The sequence below is a fragment of the Vigna unguiculata genome, chromosome 4 (assembly GCF_004118075.2).
Source record: "Vigna unguiculata cultivar IT97K-499-35 chromosome 4, ASM411807v1, whole genome shotgun sequence".
In the NCBI taxonomy this organism is placed as follows: Eukaryota; Viridiplantae; Streptophyta; class Magnoliopsida; order Fabales; family Fabaceae; genus Vigna; species Vigna unguiculata.
The window spans coordinates 42,225,013-42,246,721 of NC_040282.1; the positions used below are offsets into that span (position 1 = coordinate 42,225,013).

Genomic DNA, 21,709 nt, shown 5'->3' on the forward strand with positions numbered 1-21,709 from the left:
AATAAAAAGTTGCATGAACTATACCAACATTGTTACCCAGAAAAATAGTAATTAAATTATATGGATTATATGAACTTCTTGTATTGTATACTTTATTAACTTTTATAATAATAATGTGTATAGAAATTATTTAGAATTGTTTGTTATTGTTAGTGTTAATTGTTTTTAGTTCCTTCCTTTTGGATCGGATCTGAGACACAGGGTGTTTCACTATTGTCAGTGGTGTGTTCAAAGACTCCCCAAAGTTACTTCACTCTCTGTTTCATCTTCTTCATCTTCTTCTTCTTCCCTTTCTTCAACAACATGCTTTGTTCTTCCATGAACGAATGAAAAAAACCTCTTTTTCTCTTCATTCACATTGCCTGATCAGGTTTTCCTTCTCTTTCTCTCTCTGTCTTTTTCTTGTTTTGTTTTCGGTGATCACTTTAATCACTGTTTCCCAAGCTTTGTTTTTTTTTTTTCTTTATGGGAGAGTTTTTTTTTATCACTGTATGCAGTAGAATCAAAGAAAGCTCAAGGGGTTTCTAAAGAATCAAACTTTTCAACCTGGGGTGTTTTAGTCTAATGCATTATTGGTGACTTTGATGAGGTTCCTTCCTACATCATGTTTTGGTCTTGTTTGTTGCCAAAAATAAACAAAAGGAGCATGTGGGGTTTTTGGGAAACTCGAAACAAAAGGAACTGAATTTTCTTGAGGCTTAATGAGGAGTCATGTAAAAGTTTGCAGTTTCTGATTCTTTCTTTTGGGTTACTAGTAAGGTGTATGAATTTTTGAAGTTTATTTTTTCCTTTGGGGTTTTTTCTAAATTGATTCTACGGTTTTCTGTTGATTCATTGCGTCTGAAATGGGTCTCTCGCAGATTCTCTGAAGGTTTTTCTTTTCTAATTTCATTGCATGAGTCATGTATGTTGATTGATGTCCTTTGTCCTTTATCATAGTTATTTGCTGATTCTTTTCTTAAATGTCCATTTCATAGACAATTTTGTAGGAGATTCTGTTATTAAGAGCTCTTTGAATGAGTACATGTTGGTAATTCAGTGTGCTGAGTTGGATTTTTAAGCCTGTTCAGATACCCTTCATGGAGTCTCCTGTTAATGGAGTTGATTCCTTGCCAGAGATTCAGAATTCAGTTTCTGAGGTAAATCAGGTAAATCATGACCCTCTTTCATCTGGGTCTCCCCTACCTTCTCGGCCACCCCTGAGAGCATCTAGAACCTGTGATGGTGGTCATCAAACTAAGATCATCCACCATCAAAACAGCCATGTAATTAATCAAAAGCATTCCCATGAAGAGGGCAATAACTTGAACAAAGAAGGGTTGCCAGCAAAATTGTCCACCAAGAAGCCACCACTTGATGATTCCAAGGGTTGTGAGTCAAATGGTGTGTTAGTAGTGTCAGAATCTGAGAGGAAAGGAACGGTTGATAATCATAATCATAATCATGCAAAGAGCCACTCTCAGCCAGTGGCTACATTCTGCCCAAGTCCTCAGAACAGTTTCTATGCAGCCACTGTCTATTCAGAAGCCAAAGGAAGTTTCACCAACACTGAACTCAGTGAGTGTGCCAGTGTTGACAAGTCATGTGAAAGTGAAGAAGTGGCGAATTCCAGTGATTTTAATGAGAGCAGAAAGACAAGCATATGTAGAGCAAGTACTGGCAGTGATGCCAGTGATGAGAGCAGCACCAGTAGTTTGAGCAGTGTTTTGTATAAGCCTCACAAGGCAAATGACATAAGATGGGAGGCTATTCAAGCTGTTCGAATCAGAGATGGGGTGTTGGAAATGAGGCATTTCAGATTGTTGAAGAAACTGGGGTGTGGAGACATAGGGAGTGTGTATCTGGCGGAACTGAGTGGCACAAGAACTTCTTTTGCCATGAAGGTCATGAACAAGACCGAGCTGGCGAACCGCAAGAAGCTCCTGAGGGCTCAGACAGAGAGAGAGATATTACAGTCCCTGGATCATCCTTTTCTACCCACATTGTATACACACTTTGAGACAGAAACATTTTCCTGCTTGGTAATGGAGTTTTGCCCCGGTGGGGACCTGCATGCACTAAGGCAAAGACAACCAGGGAAGTATTTTTCAGAGCATGCTGTCAGGTTAGCAATTCCTTTTCAATTTGACTCTTGCAATTGTATCATATATAACAGGAAGAGACATGTACAACAAGTTAGGATCAAGTGCACTTGATGTTAGCTAGTTACATATTCCTTGGATTTATGAACTCTAGTATTTCATTTCATCATGAGCCAGGAGTGAAACTGGTGTTGGTCTTGAAGGAAAACTCTCTTCTTTCACCGTTTGAGGTTTTCATTCTATAAATGACAAGAAAAACTACCAGATTGTAATTGCTAACCCCCAGCATTGTGTGAAAAATTTCATGGCTTTTCTACCCTGTGTGACCATGTCAGATTCTAATTGTAAAACATACCACTTGCACATTCTCTACCTTTTCTTTTTCTGCCTTAATGATTGGTCAATATACCTTAGTTCTCTGCTTATTCTTTTTCCATCATTGTGACATTCTGATTCTCTTTGAGTTTGATTTTAATCCACTGTTTTTTTTTAATCACTGAGAGTCCCTACATTATCTTTCAAATCACGTGTTACTACATTAGAAAAACTTAAAAGGGGATCATTTGAAGCTCTTGTAATAAAGTGGCAATACATGATTAGACTAGTGCAAAAAAGTTTATATTAGCAGCAGATAGAAATTATATTCTTTCTATAATCAATGTTATGCTCAGTGATCTTACAAAGAGCCATTTCTTTGCTCATTTTCTACCCAACCCTGGTGAATGCTATGAATAGCTTCTCTTTCACCCTCAACACTTTCTTAACTAGTGTTTTATCTATGCCATATATTGTTCAAAATACCAGTTTTTGGTATCAATTTGACCTTTTTTTTTATATCTTGTTTGGTGGAAACAACTCCTTGTTACTCTAACCCAATTTCTGACAGATAGATTAAGATTTCTGGTATATTATCTTCTAGTTATGCCTAGGAGGCTTGAACTTTGACAATGATGTATGATGCATCTTGATTTGTTTGTCTGAATAGTTCAGTCACTTGTTCAACTCACTTTCTTGAATTTTAGGTTTTATGTGGCAGAAGTTCTCCTTGCTTTGGAGTACTTGCACATGCTAGGGATCATCTACAGAGACCTGAAACCTGAGAATGTGTTGGTGAGAGAAGATGGTCACATAATGCTTTCAGATTTTGATCTCTCTCTAAGGTGCACTGTGAGTCCAACTCTAGTGAAGTCATCAAACACCTTGGAGACCAAAAGCTCAGGATACTGCGTTCAGCCCTCCTGCATCGAGCCGACCTGCGTGATGCAGCCGGACTGCATCCGGCCGCCGTCGTGCTTCACACCTCGCTTCTTCTCCGGAAAATCCAAGAAAGACAAAAAGTCCAAACCAAAGAACGACATGCACAACCAGGTGACCCCTCTTCCTGAGCTAATTGCCGAGCCAACAAATGCAAGATCAATGTCCTTCGTTGGAACACACGAGTACTTGGCCCCAGAGATCATCAAAGGTGAAGGGCATGGAAGTGCTGTGGACTGGTGGACATTTGGGATATTCCTCTATGAGCTTCTCTTTGGTAGAACACCATTCAAAGGTTCTGCAAACCGTGCAACTCTGTTCAATGTCATTGGTCAGCCTCTAAGGTTTCCAGAATCTCCAACTGTTAGCTTTGCTGCAAGGGATTTGATCAGAGGGTTGCTTGTGAAGGAGCCTCAGCATCGTCTTGCTTATAGACGCGGCGCCACAGAGATCAAACAGCATCCATTCTTTCAGAATGTTAACTGGGCACTCATCCGTTGTGCAAATCCTCCAGAGGTTCCAAAACAGGTTATGAATCTTCCTCAAACGGAAAAGGACCTTGGTGTGAAGCCTTCTGGTAATAATTATTTAGACATTGATTTCTTCTGATACTCATGTCATGTCATCTCGTCACTGTTTCTGTTTCTTCTTTGGACCAGTTTCCAGTTTCCATTTTCCATCTCTCATTTCTGGTGTTTCATGTTTCTCTGTCCTTTCCATAAAAGGATGATCCAATGTTTTCAACTACATTGTTGTTGATCAGCACTTTTAACTGTTGTAAGAATTTTCAAAATGCCTTATATTCAGTAACAACTTTCTCTTTCTCTTCTCTTGTCAATTGACTTACCAATATGTGAACAGAATCGAATAATAGCTACCCAATTACGCCTACTCACTAATAAAGCTTTAAAAATTTAGACTTTGATCAAACGCCGATAGAATTTTGCCATGTTAACTCGCATTCCCACAAGAACACGCGTCATCATTTTAGTTTTTTATTCTTTGGATTTCATCAGCTGTGAATTAATTAGTTCTACAAAGGAATAGGTCAAGTAAACGCATGATTGTTGTTTATTGAATTGAAAGCGTTGTTCAATTCTCTTGATGATTAAAAAGAAAAAACTTTGATGATAGAAATGTCAAATTCAGGGTTTTATCATTATGTATGAAGAAATCTGAAAGTTTTTAACTTTGACTGGCAAGTTGAGCTAAAATTGTGAAATTTAGGTCTTCATCTAACTACCATTCTCGGGCCTCTGTAGTTTCTAAATCCATCACCCCCACGCGCGCCTTCAGCAAAAAGTTTTTTTTTAAAGGGTTAATTGAAAAAAATAATTTTGGAATTTTTAAAAATTAATTTAAAAATAAAATTTTGACTTTTTTGAAGCTAAGCGCGTGGGTGGTGCAGATTGAAGAAAGCACGCTTTGAGTCATTTTCTTCATTGCGTACGTCTTTAAGAGTGAACGTTCCGCATGCGCATTGCGCACCCATGCCGTTAGCTTATATATTACTCGGAACCAGAATCTGTTACGCTCCCATTTTCTCTCGCTGTAACCGACGCTTCTCTCTTATGGCTTCTTCCGATGCCGTCGTCGACGATGCCAAGCACGGCTTCTCTCGCCCGGAGATGTACAAGGAGAACCTTGCCGGCACCGTCGACGCGTACGACCGCCATGTGTTCCTCTGCTACAAGAACCACAGTGTCTGGCCGCCTCGCATCGAGGCCTCCGAGGCCGATCCTCTTCCCAATCGCGTCGCCAGTGTCTGGAAAGCTCGCAAAAACGACGTCGCCGTCAAGGTTTGGTTTCTGATTTTTAATTTGCTGCGATCGATTTGAAGTTTGATCAATTCGGAATCGGATCGTGAATTATTTGAGATTGTGATTTGGATTTTGATTTTGAAATTGTTTGTTGCGTGTGCGGCAGACGAAAATCACGGTGTGCGAGGCGCGTGAGGAGGCCGGTTTCGCCGATGGTGACGTGTTGATTTTTCCGGACATGATTAAATACAAGTATGCTAAAATCTACCACCGCTTGATTTCGTTTTTCTTTTGAATTGGTGATTCGTTATGTTTTTCTTAACTTTTATTTTTAAATTGTTAATGGCTGTTTTACTTGTTCAATTATAAACACCGGTTAAGAGTGGAAAACATTACTAAATTGGTTGATAAAGAGATTTTTGAATGAAATTTTAAAAATATATACGATATTTCTATCGAGGGAGATTAAAGTTGGAACAAAACTTTGATGTAATTTCATAATTTTTGCATTACAATTGGAATTTTATTCTCATAATACACCTATGAAAGTTTAGGCTAAAGATTAGAATATATTATCACAGTAAGATCGATTTAGTAAGTGTTTTTTGTGAAATTAATTTAAAACAATAAATGATATAGAACCCGTTAAATTTTAAAATAGTTATTTATTTTTTATTTTTAATGAAAGAATAATCATACACTTTTTAGTTTTTTAAAAAAATCTCATGTTTTTAATAAAACAGTATCTACTTCCTTTAAGTTTTTGGTTCAATGATTCTCCATTTTTTATTTGAAAATAATATACTGGTTAAAAATTAAATAATTTATTTATGACAAAATTGCATCTATTTTTCTTGAAATTCTTTTGAAAGAAATTCATACTTTTTCTGGTTTTAAATAGAATATCTTCATATCGAAATAAAATAATAATTATAGTTATTTATATTTATACTTGTATATTTTTACAGCATATTTATATTATAGTAAAATCACATTTAAATATAATAAGTTAAACTGAACAAAACACTTTCATATTTTGCATAGTGTGAGGGAGAGTAAATGTAATTAGTTCTAATTTCTTTTTTATTTTCAAAACTAGTCAATGATAAAACTAGGTATATTTTATTTAGTATAATTTTTTTTTTCTATAATTGTTTCAATTCAAATTTATTTCTGAATCTAGAATAATCTATTATAATCTAAAACTAAACAGCTAAAAATTTATTTGACATCACATTAGGTAATAATAATAATAATAATTATGAAACTAAACAGTGTATTAAGTTTACAATAAATATAACAAGGGATTATAAAGCGAAACTAGTTTCAATCTCTTAAGAATAGCGCAGGTAAATATTTTGGTGCTTAAAGTTATTGTTTGCATATGGAGTATTATACTCATACCAAAACGTGTTTATCTTTAATACTAGTTTTTTAAGTTGAGAAAGTTTTATTGTTGTTTGATTGAAAGGGGTTTGGAGGAATCAAATGTGGATGGGTTTTTCGATGATGTGATAGTGAGTGGTAAAGAGTGGAGCAGTGGTGGAGAGCAGAGTGTGTTGAGCGGTTCGCATATTTTTGTGTGTGCTCATGCAAGTCGTGATGTTCGGTGCGGTGTTTGTGGGCCAGTTCTGATGGATAAGCTCAACGAGGAAATTGAGCTGAGGGGATTGAAGGATCAGATATCTGTTGTGGCTTGTTCTCATGTTGGGGGTCATAAGTATGCTGGGAATGTCATCATATTCTGCCCAGGACCAGATGGAAAGATCACGGGTCATTGGTCAGTTTTTTCACACTTCTATATGTTTCATATATATCAATTTTATTTTAAAGTTCCAATAATTTATTTTTTCCACCAATATTGCTATAAAAATAATAATGATAATGATTTATAATACGTAATGAGATATTAAATGACAGTATTTTAGTTTAATAATGTACTCTAGATTCTCTTTAGTTTATCCTCCTACCAGTTCTCGTACTTACTATAAATTATTGCACATTAACTTAATGTATCTGTAAATATATAGAATGGAGATGATATTTTCTAATTTTAGTGGAAAAAGGTCTTTTGAATAAACTTATTATAAGTAAATGTTCGGGAAACGATAATTGTTTTCATCATTTAAAATCATCGTTATATATTTTCAAGAGATTTTTTTATTTAAAATATATAGGTATACTTTTTAGACAACTGAAATTGTTAAGGAAGTATAGTTCAGTTTGTTGAATATGACGAGTCTAATTCAATTGGTTTAATATAACTGGAGAGTTATTGTAAATCTTCTTCTTTATTATATTACACTACAGATAAAAAAATAAAAAAGAATTGGCTGAAATTAACATGTTTATGAAAAAACATAGGCAAATGGATGCTTTTTAATGTTGCAAGTTTGATGGATGCGCTTTATGAATTTCAGGTACGGCTATGTTACTCCGGATGACGTGGCTGCCTTGTTGGACCGACAAATTGCCAAAGGAGAGGTCATCCAAAAACTTTGGAGGTTAGTACTTTTTGTTTCATTCTCTATCTATCTTCTATGAAATTGGTAATTGAATAAGTGACATATTGTTTTTAAAGACAAGTATAAAATAAAATAAAAATATATTCTTAAGATTCATAAACTACCCTTCCATTGGTTATTGGACTAGGGAGTAGGGATTGTGGAATTTTCAAGTTATCAGTGTTAATTTGATTACATGGATATACATGGCTGATTGATTTAATGCAGTGATTAGGTTAAATATATCATAGTTGTATGCTATTAATGAAACCGAGTCTCCAATTTGTTTGTTCTACGCAAATTGAACACAAGTATAAATTGAATCTCTCGTTTCCAGTCCCGCATATAAATAAGTCCACAGGCAGGTAAATCATGATTAATAAATAAACCCCAAAATTCAATTATGAGATGTTATTTTCTCTCTCGGTCTTGATGTACTATATTCATGTTAAAACAGTCTTGATTAGCTTTGGTTGTTGATGTTAAGCACGAGACTTGGTTATAACGGAGGATGATTGTTTCAGGGGCCAAATGGGAGCAGGTGTTGCCGAAGTGAAGGTAGCAGCAGATGAGCAGAAAGTTGGTAATGGAGATGATAATGGAAAGGGCAGTGTGAGCAAGAAGGAAAATGTGGGAGGATGCTGTCAAGGTTCTAATGGTGTTTCTTGCTGCCGAAGTGCAAGTGTTGAGCAAAAGAAAGAGACAGGGGCATATAAGAGGCAGGGGAGCACTCTAAGTTGTAATTGGCCTTCACTAGAGAAGCGTGATATTCTTACAGTCAGTGGTATTCTTGGAGCTTTGGCAGCTGTTGCTATAGCTTACAAATTTTACAGAAGGTCAACCTGAATCATCAACACTTCACCTTCTCTACTAAATTACTACTTTCTGCTTCATTGTTTTTCTTATCTTCATTACACCAAATCAAACACTCTTGCACTTGCTTCATCAAAATTTTTGTTCCACTCCCTTCATTATTTACAATTTTACAACTATTTATAGAATTTTGGTTCAGTAAATTTCAATTACATTCTTCTTTTAATGTAAATTAGCTTCTTAAGGTCAGTTTATTTTTTGTCTTTTTTTTTTTAAATTATGTCTCTTGGCTTATCATATACGTTATAATATTTTGGTGTATGGATGTTATTCACTAATATTTCAATGATTGTTTTCATCAAGAATTAACTAGAACATTGTCAAGCGGGATCAAAATTGAAAAAAGGAATTATTTGTTCATTATCACTAATAGACTCGTTTACGTCAAAGTAAATTAATCTTCTAAGCCGCCAGGATAATATAGTTTTTAAAGTATAAAAGTAACATAATTTAAACATCTCACATTTTTTTTTTCTATAATCCTCTAGTTTTATTCGCGTTATCTTCATCTTGGTGGCAATGAATTGTGAATTACCTAGGCAAATGTTCTCCTGGATTTTGTCTCTTTCATCCTTAAATATGCAATAGAGTGTTGCAATAGTATAAGAGGGTTTACACTCTAATTCGAAACCATTACTTACTAACTAGTGTGACTAATAATATTGATTAAAACTCAGTACCCCTACATTAAAAGTTTAAACCACTACCTTTAAAGCACTCCCTCACCTCTTTAGTTCATTGGGGGGATTTAAGTCTTGACCCAAGAGTGAAGACCCCACATGATTCTAGGGATCACGTATACATGTTTATTTGTTTCACTTTTTCCAAAGTGAGAGACAATCATATCTTATCCCAAACTAATCGAATTCAAATTTCTAAGGTTTGTAATTCGGAACAAGTAAACTTAGAAGCCAAGCAAAACATACCAGAAAACCCGAACCAATTTTATGTACACAACAATGCTGTCAATTCTACATTAGTTTACTAATATCTTTTCAGCAATGAAGTCTTGTCAAAAACATAATTAACGCCAATAAGTTAGAAAGAAGAAAAAGAAAAAACTGATGCAAGCAAAGATTAAGCGTGAAGCTTTGCAATCATCTCCTCCACCAATCTCAAAGTAGTATCTGCCAATTCCTCTCCTTCTGCTTCAATTTCATCCATTATCCTCTCTACAAGCTCATGATCAATCTGTTTACATCTTGAGCTATAATTGGAGCAGTCCCTCAGAAGCAACAAAAGTTCTCGAGCCATGGATTTGGCTCTCCATGTTCCATCCACACTCAACTGAAGCAACCCTGGCATCACTCCCTCTGTCAAAATCAACTCTCTATACTTCTCTCTGCAGCTCTGGCACACAAGGAGAAGTACACACACTGCATGCTCTTTGCTCACTGAAGATCCATCTTCAACAGTCTCAACCAGTATCCTGATTGCTCCAATAGTACTACCAGCCTCACACAATGCACTCTCTGATGAAGACACAATGTTTTCTAGCAACCCAATTGCTTTCTCAACCAATGGAGATGATTTTACTGAGGTGTGGATCAGTTCAAGCAAGGACATCATAACCCCAGAAGACACAATCAATGGAACAATCTCTTTGCAGGTTGTAAGATTCTGCAGAGTAGCAATAGCATCAAGCTGAGACTGAATGCTGCAATTGCTATTGTTTACAAACCCAACCAAGAGCTGAACAGCCCCAGAAGAAGCAATTGCTACCTTGTTTGCTTTGCAAGAAGAGAGAGTTAGCATTGCTGCCAAAGTCAAGTGTGTTGCTCTCTGGCTATCACAGTGGAGGAGACTCACCAGAACTGCCAAAGCTCCATATTTGATGATCCGAATCTTGTTTCTGTAAAAATTTTGGAAAAAGTTTTCTGTACCATTAAGGAAACTTTTGAAGGAATTCGTACAACACAAGGAATTTGTGTTTTATACATTACTTTTAGGTAAAGAAACATGATGACACAGTTTATCATTAACCAATGGCAAGTTTTCTTTGTTACCAAGAACATATTCCTTAGCCCCACTACCAGAAAACTAAAAAGTTCAGACTTTTTATTTACTCCAATAAAAATGGACACAAATTATTCTTGGTAACCCTTTGTCCTCTTGAACACTCTCAACTCAGAGTGTTTAAAATTTCATCAGGGTTATAACAGAAATCAAAGTTCAAAAAGTAACCATTTTTTTATCTGTAAGAGTTGAATACATGATCTTTCTCACCCTCCATTCCAATTTTTCCCATTACTTAAAAATTACTGATATATTATAAGAAGAACTGGGAGAAGTTTACAATGAAACGATGAACTAACCTCTCAGAGCCAAAGGAAAGACTGAGCAAAGCACAGAGAGCAGCTTCTACTGCTTCATAGTTTTCAGAATGAAGCATGGAAATAAGAGGAACCATGACTCTACTTTCTTCCAACTTGTGCCTCTGCTTTCTGCTTAATCTGCAGAGTTCCAAAGCTGCTTGAACTTGAGATTCTCCATCACCATTCCAAAGACTTTCCAAAATCTCTTTTTCCATTGGAGCTCTCTGCAGATAGATACCTGGTTCAGTTTCTTCCTCTGCTGTGTCTCAATGCTCTGTGGTAATTGTAGCAACAAGATTGGTTGCTTGAAGAGGCAATGTTAAGCTTTTGAGGGTATTCCAATCCGTTGTTTCAGCAAGAAGCAACATACAATTCTTTTGGTCAGCTTTTGCATTTTTCTTTTCTCTTGGTGTGTGTTTTGTTGTTGGGTACTGATAAAAAACAACATTGATTCCTAAGAATGAATCTTTAACTTTCCTTATATGGAAGCAAACGCAGTGAACTTTTGGTTTTGTTCAATATTTTTGGTCAATTTTCTGCTGATTTTGTGCTTCTGCTTTAATGGGGTAGGTTTGCTTATAGCTGAGACTAGGACTCTGGAAAGAACATAAACTATGTGAAATCAATAACTCTTGTGAATCACATTCACAACATTGCTTCTTCTTATTCTTTTCTTCAATCATGGCACCAAACTCCTTTTGACCATTGTTGCTGCTAAGCCACCAATACCTGAAAAAAGAATGATAACATCAGAAGCAAAGTACAAAACAGAAAAAAGGAAAAATTAAAAAATGATTTTCGAATCACAACAATTAAATGAAAAGATACCATACTTTATTAAGAAAACATTAAAAAAATGTTTTTTATAATCAAATTTGATTATTAGGCTTGATTACATGCATTCATGTTCTTAGAATCCGTACTTTTCTATTTTAAGATGAATATTTCTAATGGAAATAAATTATTGTTTGATTCTGCTGCAATTTCATATTATCTATGTTTAACAATATTATGTGAGAGAATATTTTTTAAATTAGAAAAGTCATTTTAATTCTAGTAATCAATGAGATTACATAAGAAATAATTGATCAGAAAAATAACTATTTTAATAACATTAAATGAGTAATTTGTTAAGAATATTTAATGGAATGTATTGCATTCGGATTTCAAAAGAATTTTTCCCGTAAAAGAAGGTATGTGGTTTTTAAAATATTTTATTACAATGTAATTGTTTTTTTAATGATTTTTTAGAAGACTTTTATACTTTTTATTTTATAGAATTTTCAAAATATGAAATTATAAGATTTGAAATTATTTTATGGATATACAATAGTTAAAAGGATTTCATGCATTCAAAAAGAAATCATAAGTATCTATTTTATATTTACCTTATAAAGTAAAATGCATCTCAACCTATTATTACACAAAGCGACATAAATTACATAAAAAATAAAAGTACATTTTAGTAGAGGTAATGTTAATATTTTTGTAAGCCATCAAAGAAACAAACAAATGTTTGACAAAATTTGTTATTTATTTCTTTTTTTTCTTCTCTGAATTTGTCAATTCCCTTAGAAACTATTTCGTGTGTTCCTTTTCAGTGTCACATTTTAATGATTTTTTGATTAAATTATCATTTTCAAAATTTAAGGCAATTTCATTTACTTTTTTCATTAATATCTTTATTTTTTTTCACTTAATATTAATTATTATATATGTATATATATATATATATATACATTTATTGTGATGTGAAAATGGAAATAGTAAAATAAAATATTTTATTAAAGATAAGAAAATTTATTACATTTTCTCGATTTATTCAGAAGAACCTTAAACCACGCTTAAAAAGAATGAAGGAAGTAATTATCGTAAGATAATAATAGTAGTCATAAACTAATATACATAAATAGAAAAGTAAAAAATATAATAATTAGAATTAGTATAAAAAAATGACACAAATAAATAAGAGAAACATATATTCATGTATAACGAGAAAACACATTCAAAGAATATCTTCTCGCCACTCTTCATTCAAAATAATATGGCTTAGGTAAGAGCTATTTAGTAATTATAAATAATGAATTCTAGTATATTATCAATTTTTCAGTTTACTTTTTTCTTTTGATGAAGAAAAACACAAAAAATTAAAGTTATCTTATATATGCAATTTAAGTGATTATATCTTAAGACATTGATCATTGTATTCTTCTTTATAATGGACTAGCGTAAAAAGACGCTATCGTGCCTGTGTGTATGTATTTTTTAAATATGTGTGATGTATGTATTTTTTAAATATGCGTGATGTATGTATTTTTTAAATATGCGTGATATTATATTAGTAGGTGATAATATTATAATGTTATTAAGTTAATATATAAACTAAAATTATATTTATTAAAAATAAAGTGAAATATATCAGAACAGATGAAAAAATAACCATTGATAAATAAAGCAGAAGAGAAGGAGCAAAGATAACCAATTTTATAAAAAGCTTGTAAAAGTAACAGTCAATTTTTAAAAATTTAATAAATTATTATAATTAAAGGGTAAAATTGATATGTTGAAATGTGGACACAAAAAGGGAAATCCCCTTTATATATTGTTATAGATGAATTATGAGGTTCAGATAAACAAATTAGAACTTTATGGATATTTATATTAAAAACACATGTTTTCCTTATTTTTCTTAGTTTTTTCTTTCTTATATGCGTTGAGACATTTTAAATGTCTTTTTAATACAATTCTTTATCTATAATTAAATTTACATATCTATTTATAATACTAAAACCACAAGTTATATAAATTTATATATTATATATCAACCTAATTCATAAATATTCATATATTCATTTGGTATTATAATGTAAAGGGCAATGTTATTTTTGACAGTGTAATTTTCTTTACTCCCAACTTACACTTTTAAATAAATTATTTTATAATAAAATTTTATTTATATTTAATTTTATTATATTAATGTAATATTTTACTGTTAAAATCTAGTGTTGGATGTGAGAGATAAAAGTGATGTCAAACCAAAATTTTCTTATGGAAACTTAATGTCCCTTCTTGTGAAAAAGTTTCTGAACACAGGTAATTACTATTTGACATATTTAAAAATAATAAAGTTTGTTTCATTCTCTCTTAAATTGATTGTAGTATGCAGTTATACTAACACAAAAAAGTCTTTTAACGTCTGATATTTTTGATCTTTGACGTCTGTCCAAATATTGACGTCGTATTGGGTGACGTCAAAATAACGTCAGAAAATTAGCAGACGTCAATTGACGTCGGTGCATTAATGGTCCGACGTTATCCAAATTTATTTTACCAAGATCAACCATTTCGATATTCTTCCTATGTTTATGGAAAGCCTCAAATTTATTAACTTCTTTGTCTTTTACAAGATCCGGTAAGAAATGAAAGCACACTCTAATATGTTTTCTTCTTCCATGCATAACTGGAGTTTTGAAAGTTTAATAGTTGAACTATTACCACATATAATTCTAGTGCTGCTATGAGAATTAATTAAAAACCTCAAAACCCTTTTCATCCATATGACTTGACATGCACATCTAGCAGTAGCCACAAATTCTGCCTCTTTGCTTGAAAGAGTAACAATTGGTTGCTTCTTTGACATCCATGACATTGCTCCTGAACTGAATAAGAAACATAACCAGATGTGCTCTTAGAGTCATCCTTATCACATTCTTTTCAAGTTTTCAGCCTACCAGGTTGTCTAACTTTTACCTAAGCTACCTTACAAGGTTTTGAGCATAGCGAGCTACTTTCCTTTTTTAATTTATTTTTCTAAGCATAGTATTTCTTAACAACGTCAACGTTTACAATAAATGTTAAGGCATTGAAAGAGTATTTGAAAGTTGACCGCCGACATGTTGGTACGGATGGCAGTGGAAACCTAAAATATTGATTAAGAGAGAGAAAGAGATAAAAGGAATGAAGAAAATCCTAAATGAGAGAAAAACATCGACTTGCCAAAAACGAGAGAGCTATGAGAGCAAGAGCAACCCATTGAGAGAAAGAAAGAGTGAAAGCGACCAAGCCAGAGCGAGAGCAACACTGACACCCACCAAAGGAATGAGGGTGTAGTGCATTGAGGAGGCAAGGAGGAGACAAGGGTGTATAGAGGAGGAGAGTTGGGAGTGTGAAGTGTAACATGAGAAGGCTAGAACGGAAGAAGGAAATTAAAGATATTATATTGGTTATAGTGAAGAATCGACATATATTTTAAATTTAAAATAATATAATAAATTTGTATTTTATTACAAAATTATCACCGATCTCACTCATCATGGAAGTTCTTGTGATAACCGGTATAGAAAGTGTTACACTTTATTAAAAAATTGCAATCAATTTTATTACTTTTGCATTCAATAATTTAATTCAATATTTTGTTATAAGGATGTAGGAACAAACATCGGTATCAACGCATCTTTTTCCGTTACATAAGTTCATTAATCAATTTAAAGTGTTCAAAATATGTTAAACATTTCCATTATTACAATTAAGCTACAAACACTTAGAAGCATAAACTACTAACGTTTTGAAATATATTTTTCCAAAACGACAACACACTATTGTATGCCATTAATTCAACATAAAAGGATATATTACTTCCTCCCTAACTCAGTGATTTTCTTACCTTAAGTTCTCTAATAAACACTTTAATTACGTGCACGCAAAAAAGCTTCTAAATATAAAATTATTCTATATATAAACAATTTCTTGTTCTTTTGTTAATTATGCAAACCTTTAATCCATTTGTCATAAGAAGGGCAATTAAATGCCTGACCTTCCACCAACACACATTATTTATTTCTTATATACACAATTTTTCCTTTTGTATGATAAAACAAAGAGTAATGTTATATCCTCCTACAAATTATCTTCCTTCCTTATAAAGAGAATATTTAAAAGCTATTTCTAGTATTTTTAGAGCTATTTTTTTTCCTTAAGAAATCATAGAAAGAAGAAAAAAATAAAAGACATTGGTATTTTGACATTATTCTTTTTTTTACTACCATTTGACATTATCTTTCACTGTTATTTATTTTCTCTTTATTTTAAAAATATAAAAGTTAACTTTTGTAAAGACTATAAAAAGTTATCAAATGTTTAAATAGTGTCAAAAACCTTTTTCCAAAAACAAAACAATGTTTCTCAATCATTTTCTGTACAGTGAAAGTGTAACAAACAAAAATGTAGGTCATACACATTATAAAAAGTGAAAACCATCTCATTCTAAAATTAAGAACAAACACTTTTGCAAATCTATGGTAGCCATGGTTCTATATGCAGCCATAATAGTACCAGTGTTGTGCTCCCTATACATGTTCCACCGCAGAAGATGTTGCAAACACCCCCTCTTGAGGGATTACCCCATTCTTGGCATGTTACCAACCGTGCTCTTCAACTTGTGGCGCCTTCATGATTTTTTCACTGAAGGGCTCATAAAACATGGAGGCTCTGGTGACTTGAAAGGACCATGGTTCACCAACATGAACTATTTTGTCACTTGTGACTCCCGCAACGTGCAACACATGTTGTGCAAGAACTTCGACAACTATGTCAAGGGACATGACTTTCGTGAGATTTTCGAACCATTCGGAGATGGGTTTATCGCTGCCGATTATGAGACATGGAAGTACATCAGAACCCTTCTCCATTCTCTGATGAATCAACCAAGATTCAAAGCATTTATTGATCAAACCGTTCAGAAGAAGATACTCACAAGCCTGCTTCCAATGTTTGATCATGCACAACAACTAGGGAGGATGGTGAATCTTCAAGATGTTTTCTTGCGATTCACCTTCGATAACATATGCTTAACAACTGTAGGACACGATCCTAAGTGTCTTTCTATTGACTTCCCCGTAGTTGCAGTTGAGAAGGCTTTTAGAATGTCTGACAAGTCGATATTCTATAGACACACGGTGCCAAACTCTGTATGGAAGCTCCAAAAGTGGCTCCAAATTGGTCAAGAGAAGAAGATGACAGAAGCATCCAAAACAATTGATGAGTTCATATATTCATTCATAACGTCCAAGCGAAAAGAGTTAAGGAAGTGCACAAAGGAAGAAATGAAGGAAGTTCCATTGGACTTGCTAAGTCTTTGGATGACAGAAGAGGGAGGATGTGAGCATAATGATAAGTTCATAAGGGATTTTGCATTTAACTTTATTGTAGCGGGGAGGGGATCCATGGCTTCGACTCTTACCTGGTTCTTTTGGCTTGTTATCAAACACCCTTTAGTGGAAGCTAAGATTCTTGAAGAGATCAAAGATCATTTTAAGACTAATGAAAAGAAAAATGATGAATATGGTCATGGTTTTGATGATCTGAAGCAATCTGTATCTGGGGAAGTTTTAGGTATGGAGGAGGTGAAGAAGCTGGTTTATCTGCATGGTGCTCTGTGTGAAGCTCTGAGACTTTTCCCTCCGATTCCTATTGAACGGAAGCAAGCAGTTAAAGTTGATATTCTTCCAAGTGGGCATAGAGTAAATGGCAATACAATGATAATGTTTTCTTTGTATGCAATGGGGAGGTGTGAAGAGACATGGGGAAAAGATTGTTTGGAGTTCAAGCCAGAGAGGTGGATATCTGAGAAAGGAGAGATTGTTAAAGTAGCATCATACAAATTCATTGCTTTTAATGCAGGACCAAGAAGTTGCTTGGGAAAGGACTTGGCTTTGCTTCAAATGAAGATGGTGGCAGCTTCTATGTTGTGGAGTTATCGTTTCCAAATGGCTGAAGGTCATGTTGCAAGTCCAAGCCATTCATTTGGGCTTTCCATGAAGAATGGGTTGAAGGTTAGGATAATGAAAAGAGACCTTTGATGCAAAAACTCACTTTGATAGTGGTAGTTTTTTGTCTCTTATAAACATATTTAATAAGGCATTGTATGTGTGTTTACAAGCCATTAGAACTTCCTATCCTATACTTCTGTTCCCTATGATAGAGTGATAGTGTTGAAGGATGTGTGCAAACAACAAAGTTTCGCTGTGTGAATTGTCTTTTATTTATATAATTAACAATACAATTTATGAACTCACTTTGAATTTTCATATCCAATACTTAAGTGCTAATTAAAAACAAAAAAATGACACATTCATTATCTTTACCTTTGCACTCAAAAGAGAAAACTTGTTAAACATATTTGTTATCCAAGAACTGTCCTTTAAGTTTATTCCCGAGGAGGGAACCTTAAAGTTTATTTTCAAAAATTTCTATAATATTAAATGTATCTTCCATCCTTCGTCCCAGTTAACTTCTTATCCTTAATGAATGATACAATAGGTAGTGGCTTTGTACCGTGTTCTTTACTTTTCACCTACATGAGTTTCACATTGCCTTCCTTCACATGTTCTCAGATGAAATATATGAATATCAATATGGTTGCTCTTTTCATCGTTGATCGGGTTTTTTGTTAACTCAATGGCCGACTTTTTATCCACTTGAATCACTCCCTTCTTCCTATTTTAGCTCCAATTTGCTTATAGGATTTCTAAGTCATATTGCATGACATACACATAATATTGCAACATACTCGACTTCACACGTTGACAATGTTACTATATGAATTTCTTCTTTGAAAGCAAATTGAACGTCGTGTTGCACATGAAATATACATTCCTGAATGTGCTTTTTCGGTCATATGCATGTTTTTCGGTAGTTCTTAGATAATAAATATGTCTAGTAGTGTTGTCTATTTTTTGGCATAAAGGTCAGGAGTTAATTGTAATGTTAATAATAATTATTGTTTCATGTTTTTGCTTTTAATTAGTAGTTAGTAAGGCTTGAGGATGAAAAGCCAAATGTGAGTATCAATTGTATTGTTTGTTGTATGAATAGGATAACAAAGATAAATCAGCTTATTCACGAAGAAACTTTGTTGTCAACAAAATTAGCTTCAAAGATTGAGTGTCAAAATGTTTTAGAAGTTTGAGTGAGACGATCAATCTTACAAATAGTGTGTATCTACCCAAATTGACAAAAATAATCAACTATGATAATTGGAATCTTCAGACGAAAGCTCTTCTTGGTTTCCAAGATAATTAGGAAGTTGTTGAAAAGTATTTATCTTAAAACCATAAAAATTATGAATATTTTTTAGTACAATATTAATTTTGGGGAAGCATAATTTTTCGTTTATAATGAGAATATATTATTAAGTGGTCTAATTATAATTTTTACTAATCTACATATATGATATTTAATTTTATAATACATATAATCAACAACACTGTATATATACTTTCGACAACTTTTCTTTAACTTTTATTCAGCTTATCTTGTATTTATTTCCTTAAAATTTATTTTGTTCAAGTGCATTTGTAATTTTTTCAATCTTTCTATGGACACTTTTTTTTTTAACTGACTTTTGTTTTCGTTCACTTTTTTCATGCAAACATGTTTCAGGTTTAATATTTTTTGAATATTGGAAATATTTTTTACGGTTAAAATAAACAAAAGGACATTTCTTTTCACGTGACTTTTTGAAAATAATTAACATAAAAAAAAATTAATGATACCTAAAGTGCTTGAATCACAATATAAGGTGACATTATGATTTACAAAACGAAACGAAAATTCAGTTTTTACATGAATAATATTTACATAAGATCCTGATTTATTGACACTCCATAAATTTTTCACTTCTATTTCCAATCTATTTTATTACTTTTGTATTCAATAATTTAATTTATATTTTCACTAAGTAGTTTAATTCAATATTTCCTGTAATTAAAGGATGTTAGAACAAAACATTGGTGTCAACACATCTTTTTTCGGTTTATTTATCTATTTGGGTTCAAAAATACTTTTCCAAAATACTCTTATAAACATTACGTGCATGCAAAAAGCTTCTAGAAATCAAGTACGAAATTATTCTATATAAAAAAAGTTTCCTCTTTTTTTGTTAATTAAAATGCTTGACCTTTAAACCATTTGCCATAAGAAGCACAATTAAATGCTTGACCTTTAAACCCACATACATTATGTATTTCTTCTATACACAATTTTTCCTTTTGTATGATAAAACAAAGAGCAATGCTATCCTCCTACAATTTTTCTTGCTTTTTATAAAAGAGTATTTTAAAAAAATAATTTTTTAACGACTAAATCTTAACAACTTTCTCTTACAATCTAAAATATAATATTTTTTAAATGATTTTCTATTTTTTTTTAATAACTTTATTTTACGACTTTAGTTGACATATTTTAATTGGGTTTGAAATATAAAAACATGAAAAACCCTTTAAAATACGACAACTCATGTCGTAAGATAAAATTATCGAAATTTGGTCTATATAATATAATTTTTCATTGAAAAGAGACCTTTCATCCGATGGTGGTAGTTTGTTGTGTCTTGTAAACATATTTAATAAGTGATTATATGTGTGTTTACATCCATCAGGCCATCCTCTACTTCTTTTCTCGGAATAAACTGTCTCTGTTGTCTTATTCATATAATTAAGAATATAATTTATAAAAGCTTTTCGTCTCTAATACTTATTAACTGCCAAATGAAAACAAAAACATGACACACTAATTATCATTTTTTATCATTAATATCACAGTTAACTCTTGATTTTGTACTCAAAAGACAAAACTGCTAAACATATATTTGTTACCCAAAAACACTTTCCATTTAAGTTACGAGATGAGGCACAGCAACATATTGTCTCTGGCTATTCCTTTGTTACAATTTATGGTCAAATGATTTCACTTCTACCGAAATTATGTAAAACTAGCGTAAACACATACATTGTCGTGCATGTGTATATGTATTTGTTAAATATGCATGATATTATATTAATAGTTGATGATATTGTAATGTTATTAAGTTAGTAAACAAAATAAAATTATATTTATAAAAAATAAAGTGAAATGTACGGAAAAAATATGAAAAAATAACTGTTGATGAATAGGAGAAAAAAAAAGATAAATAAATAGTTTTATAAAAACTTTTAAAACTAACAGTTAATTTTTAAAAATTTAACAAATAACTATATCATAAAAGGTAAAGTTGAAATTATGAAATGTGGACACAAAAAAGAAAATTCTCTTTATATATAGTTATATATAATTTCTTTAATTAATTATAAAAAACCTTTAATTCATTAATAAGAACAAGACAATAAATTTCCTCAAAAAGAAAAGATTATATATATATATATATATATATATATATATATATATATATTTATATCACTATTATATAAAAAATAAGTATTAAACATTGATGTTGATGCTAACGTTGAATAGTCTTAGCGTTGCTTTGGATGCACATATAAAACCACGAATGTTAATTTCTTAGTGTTAACCTTTAAGATCGAGCCTAAGTCGAAAATAACGCATCATTAGTTTTTAAATTGTTTTTCTTACTAAAATAAAATAATTTAAAGTTCTTTTATCTTAAATATATGTAATAAATTAATAAAAAAATCTAGTAGTATATGTATTATGACTTATCAATGACAAGTAACATTATTTTTCAGCAAAAGATGACAAGTAACATTGTGTGGAATCATTTTTTTATGTTATAATATAATAGTTTTTTCATTGAGCTACATGCAAAACTTTGATTTTAAGCAAAAACTTTGATTTTACTCGTAGATAATGATATTTTGACCCACTTTTTTTTATTTTATTTTAACCCATTATTCAAATCATCACAACACACTACTAAAAAAATTAAAATAGATAACTAAAAAGTGAATGGAGTGATGAGTTAAAAGAGAATAAAAAAAGTTAGTCAAAATATCATTATTCACCTCATAAATTAAGGGAGAACCTGGGAAGAGTAAGGCTATGCCACCCCAATGGTGATTCATGATATCCTATGATGCTCTGACACACTTCATAAATTACGTGTCTCGTATCCGATACGCATCAGACAC

The 21,709-nt window shown here is 32.3% G+C and overlaps 4 protein-coding genes across 5 annotated transcripts; 3 read left to right on the forward strand and 1 right to left on the reverse strand.

Annotated features, from left to right (window-relative positions):
* The first annotated feature begins 156 nt into the window (after nucleotides 1-156).
* On the forward strand, nucleotides 157-4,164 carry LOC114182161 (protein kinase PVPK-1). 2 transcript variants are annotated; one of them, XM_028068951.1, is made up of 3 exons: nucleotides 157-370; nucleotides 978-2,104; nucleotides 3,104-4,164. In XM_028068951.1, exons 2-3 carry the CDS (start codon nucleotides 1,080-1,082, stop codon nucleotides 3,942-3,944), a joined length of 1,866 nt encoding a protein of 621 aa, XP_027924752.1. In that variant the 5' UTR covers nucleotides 157-370; nucleotides 978-1,079; the 3' UTR covers nucleotides 3,945-4,164. The 2 variants fall into 2 exon arrangements, with proteins under 2 accessions (XP_027924752.1, XP_027924753.1); XM_028068952.1 differs by having other exon boundaries at nucleotides 1,071-2,104.
* A 638-nt stretch (nucleotides 4,165-4,802) lies between these two features.
* Nucleotides 4,803-8,661, forward strand: LOC114182163 (altered inheritance of mitochondria protein 32). Its single transcript, XM_028068953.1, has 5 exons — nucleotides 4,803-5,134; nucleotides 5,262-5,347; nucleotides 6,567-6,875; nucleotides 7,516-7,599; nucleotides 8,124-8,661. Exons 1-5 carry the CDS (start codon nucleotides 4,826-4,828, stop codon nucleotides 8,443-8,445), a joined length of 1,110 nt encoding a protein of 369 aa, XP_027924754.1. The 5' UTR covers nucleotides 4,803-4,825; the 3' UTR covers nucleotides 8,446-8,661.
* Nucleotides 8,662-9,047: 386 nt separating this feature from the next.
* On the reverse strand, nucleotides 9,048-11,542 carry LOC114182164. The gene is made up of 2 exons (XM_028068954.1): nucleotides 10,788-11,542; nucleotides 9,048-10,324 (listed from the first exon to the last, which is right to left on the reverse strand). The coding sequence occupies exons 1-2, from the start codon at nucleotides 11,000-11,002 to the stop codon at nucleotides 9,550-9,552; spliced, it is 990 nt and encodes a 329-aa protein (XP_027924755.1). The 5' UTR covers nucleotides 11,003-11,542; the 3' UTR covers nucleotides 9,048-9,549.
* A 4,548-nt stretch (nucleotides 11,543-16,090) lies between these two features.
* On the forward strand, nucleotides 16,091-17,644 carry LOC114180946 (alkane hydroxylase MAH1-like). The gene has a single exon (XM_028067239.1). It carries the CDS (start codon nucleotides 16,091-16,093, stop codon nucleotides 17,642-17,644), a length of 1,554 nt encoding a protein of 517 aa, XP_027923040.1.
* The last annotated feature ends 4,065 nt before the right edge of the window (nucleotides 17,645-21,709 follow it).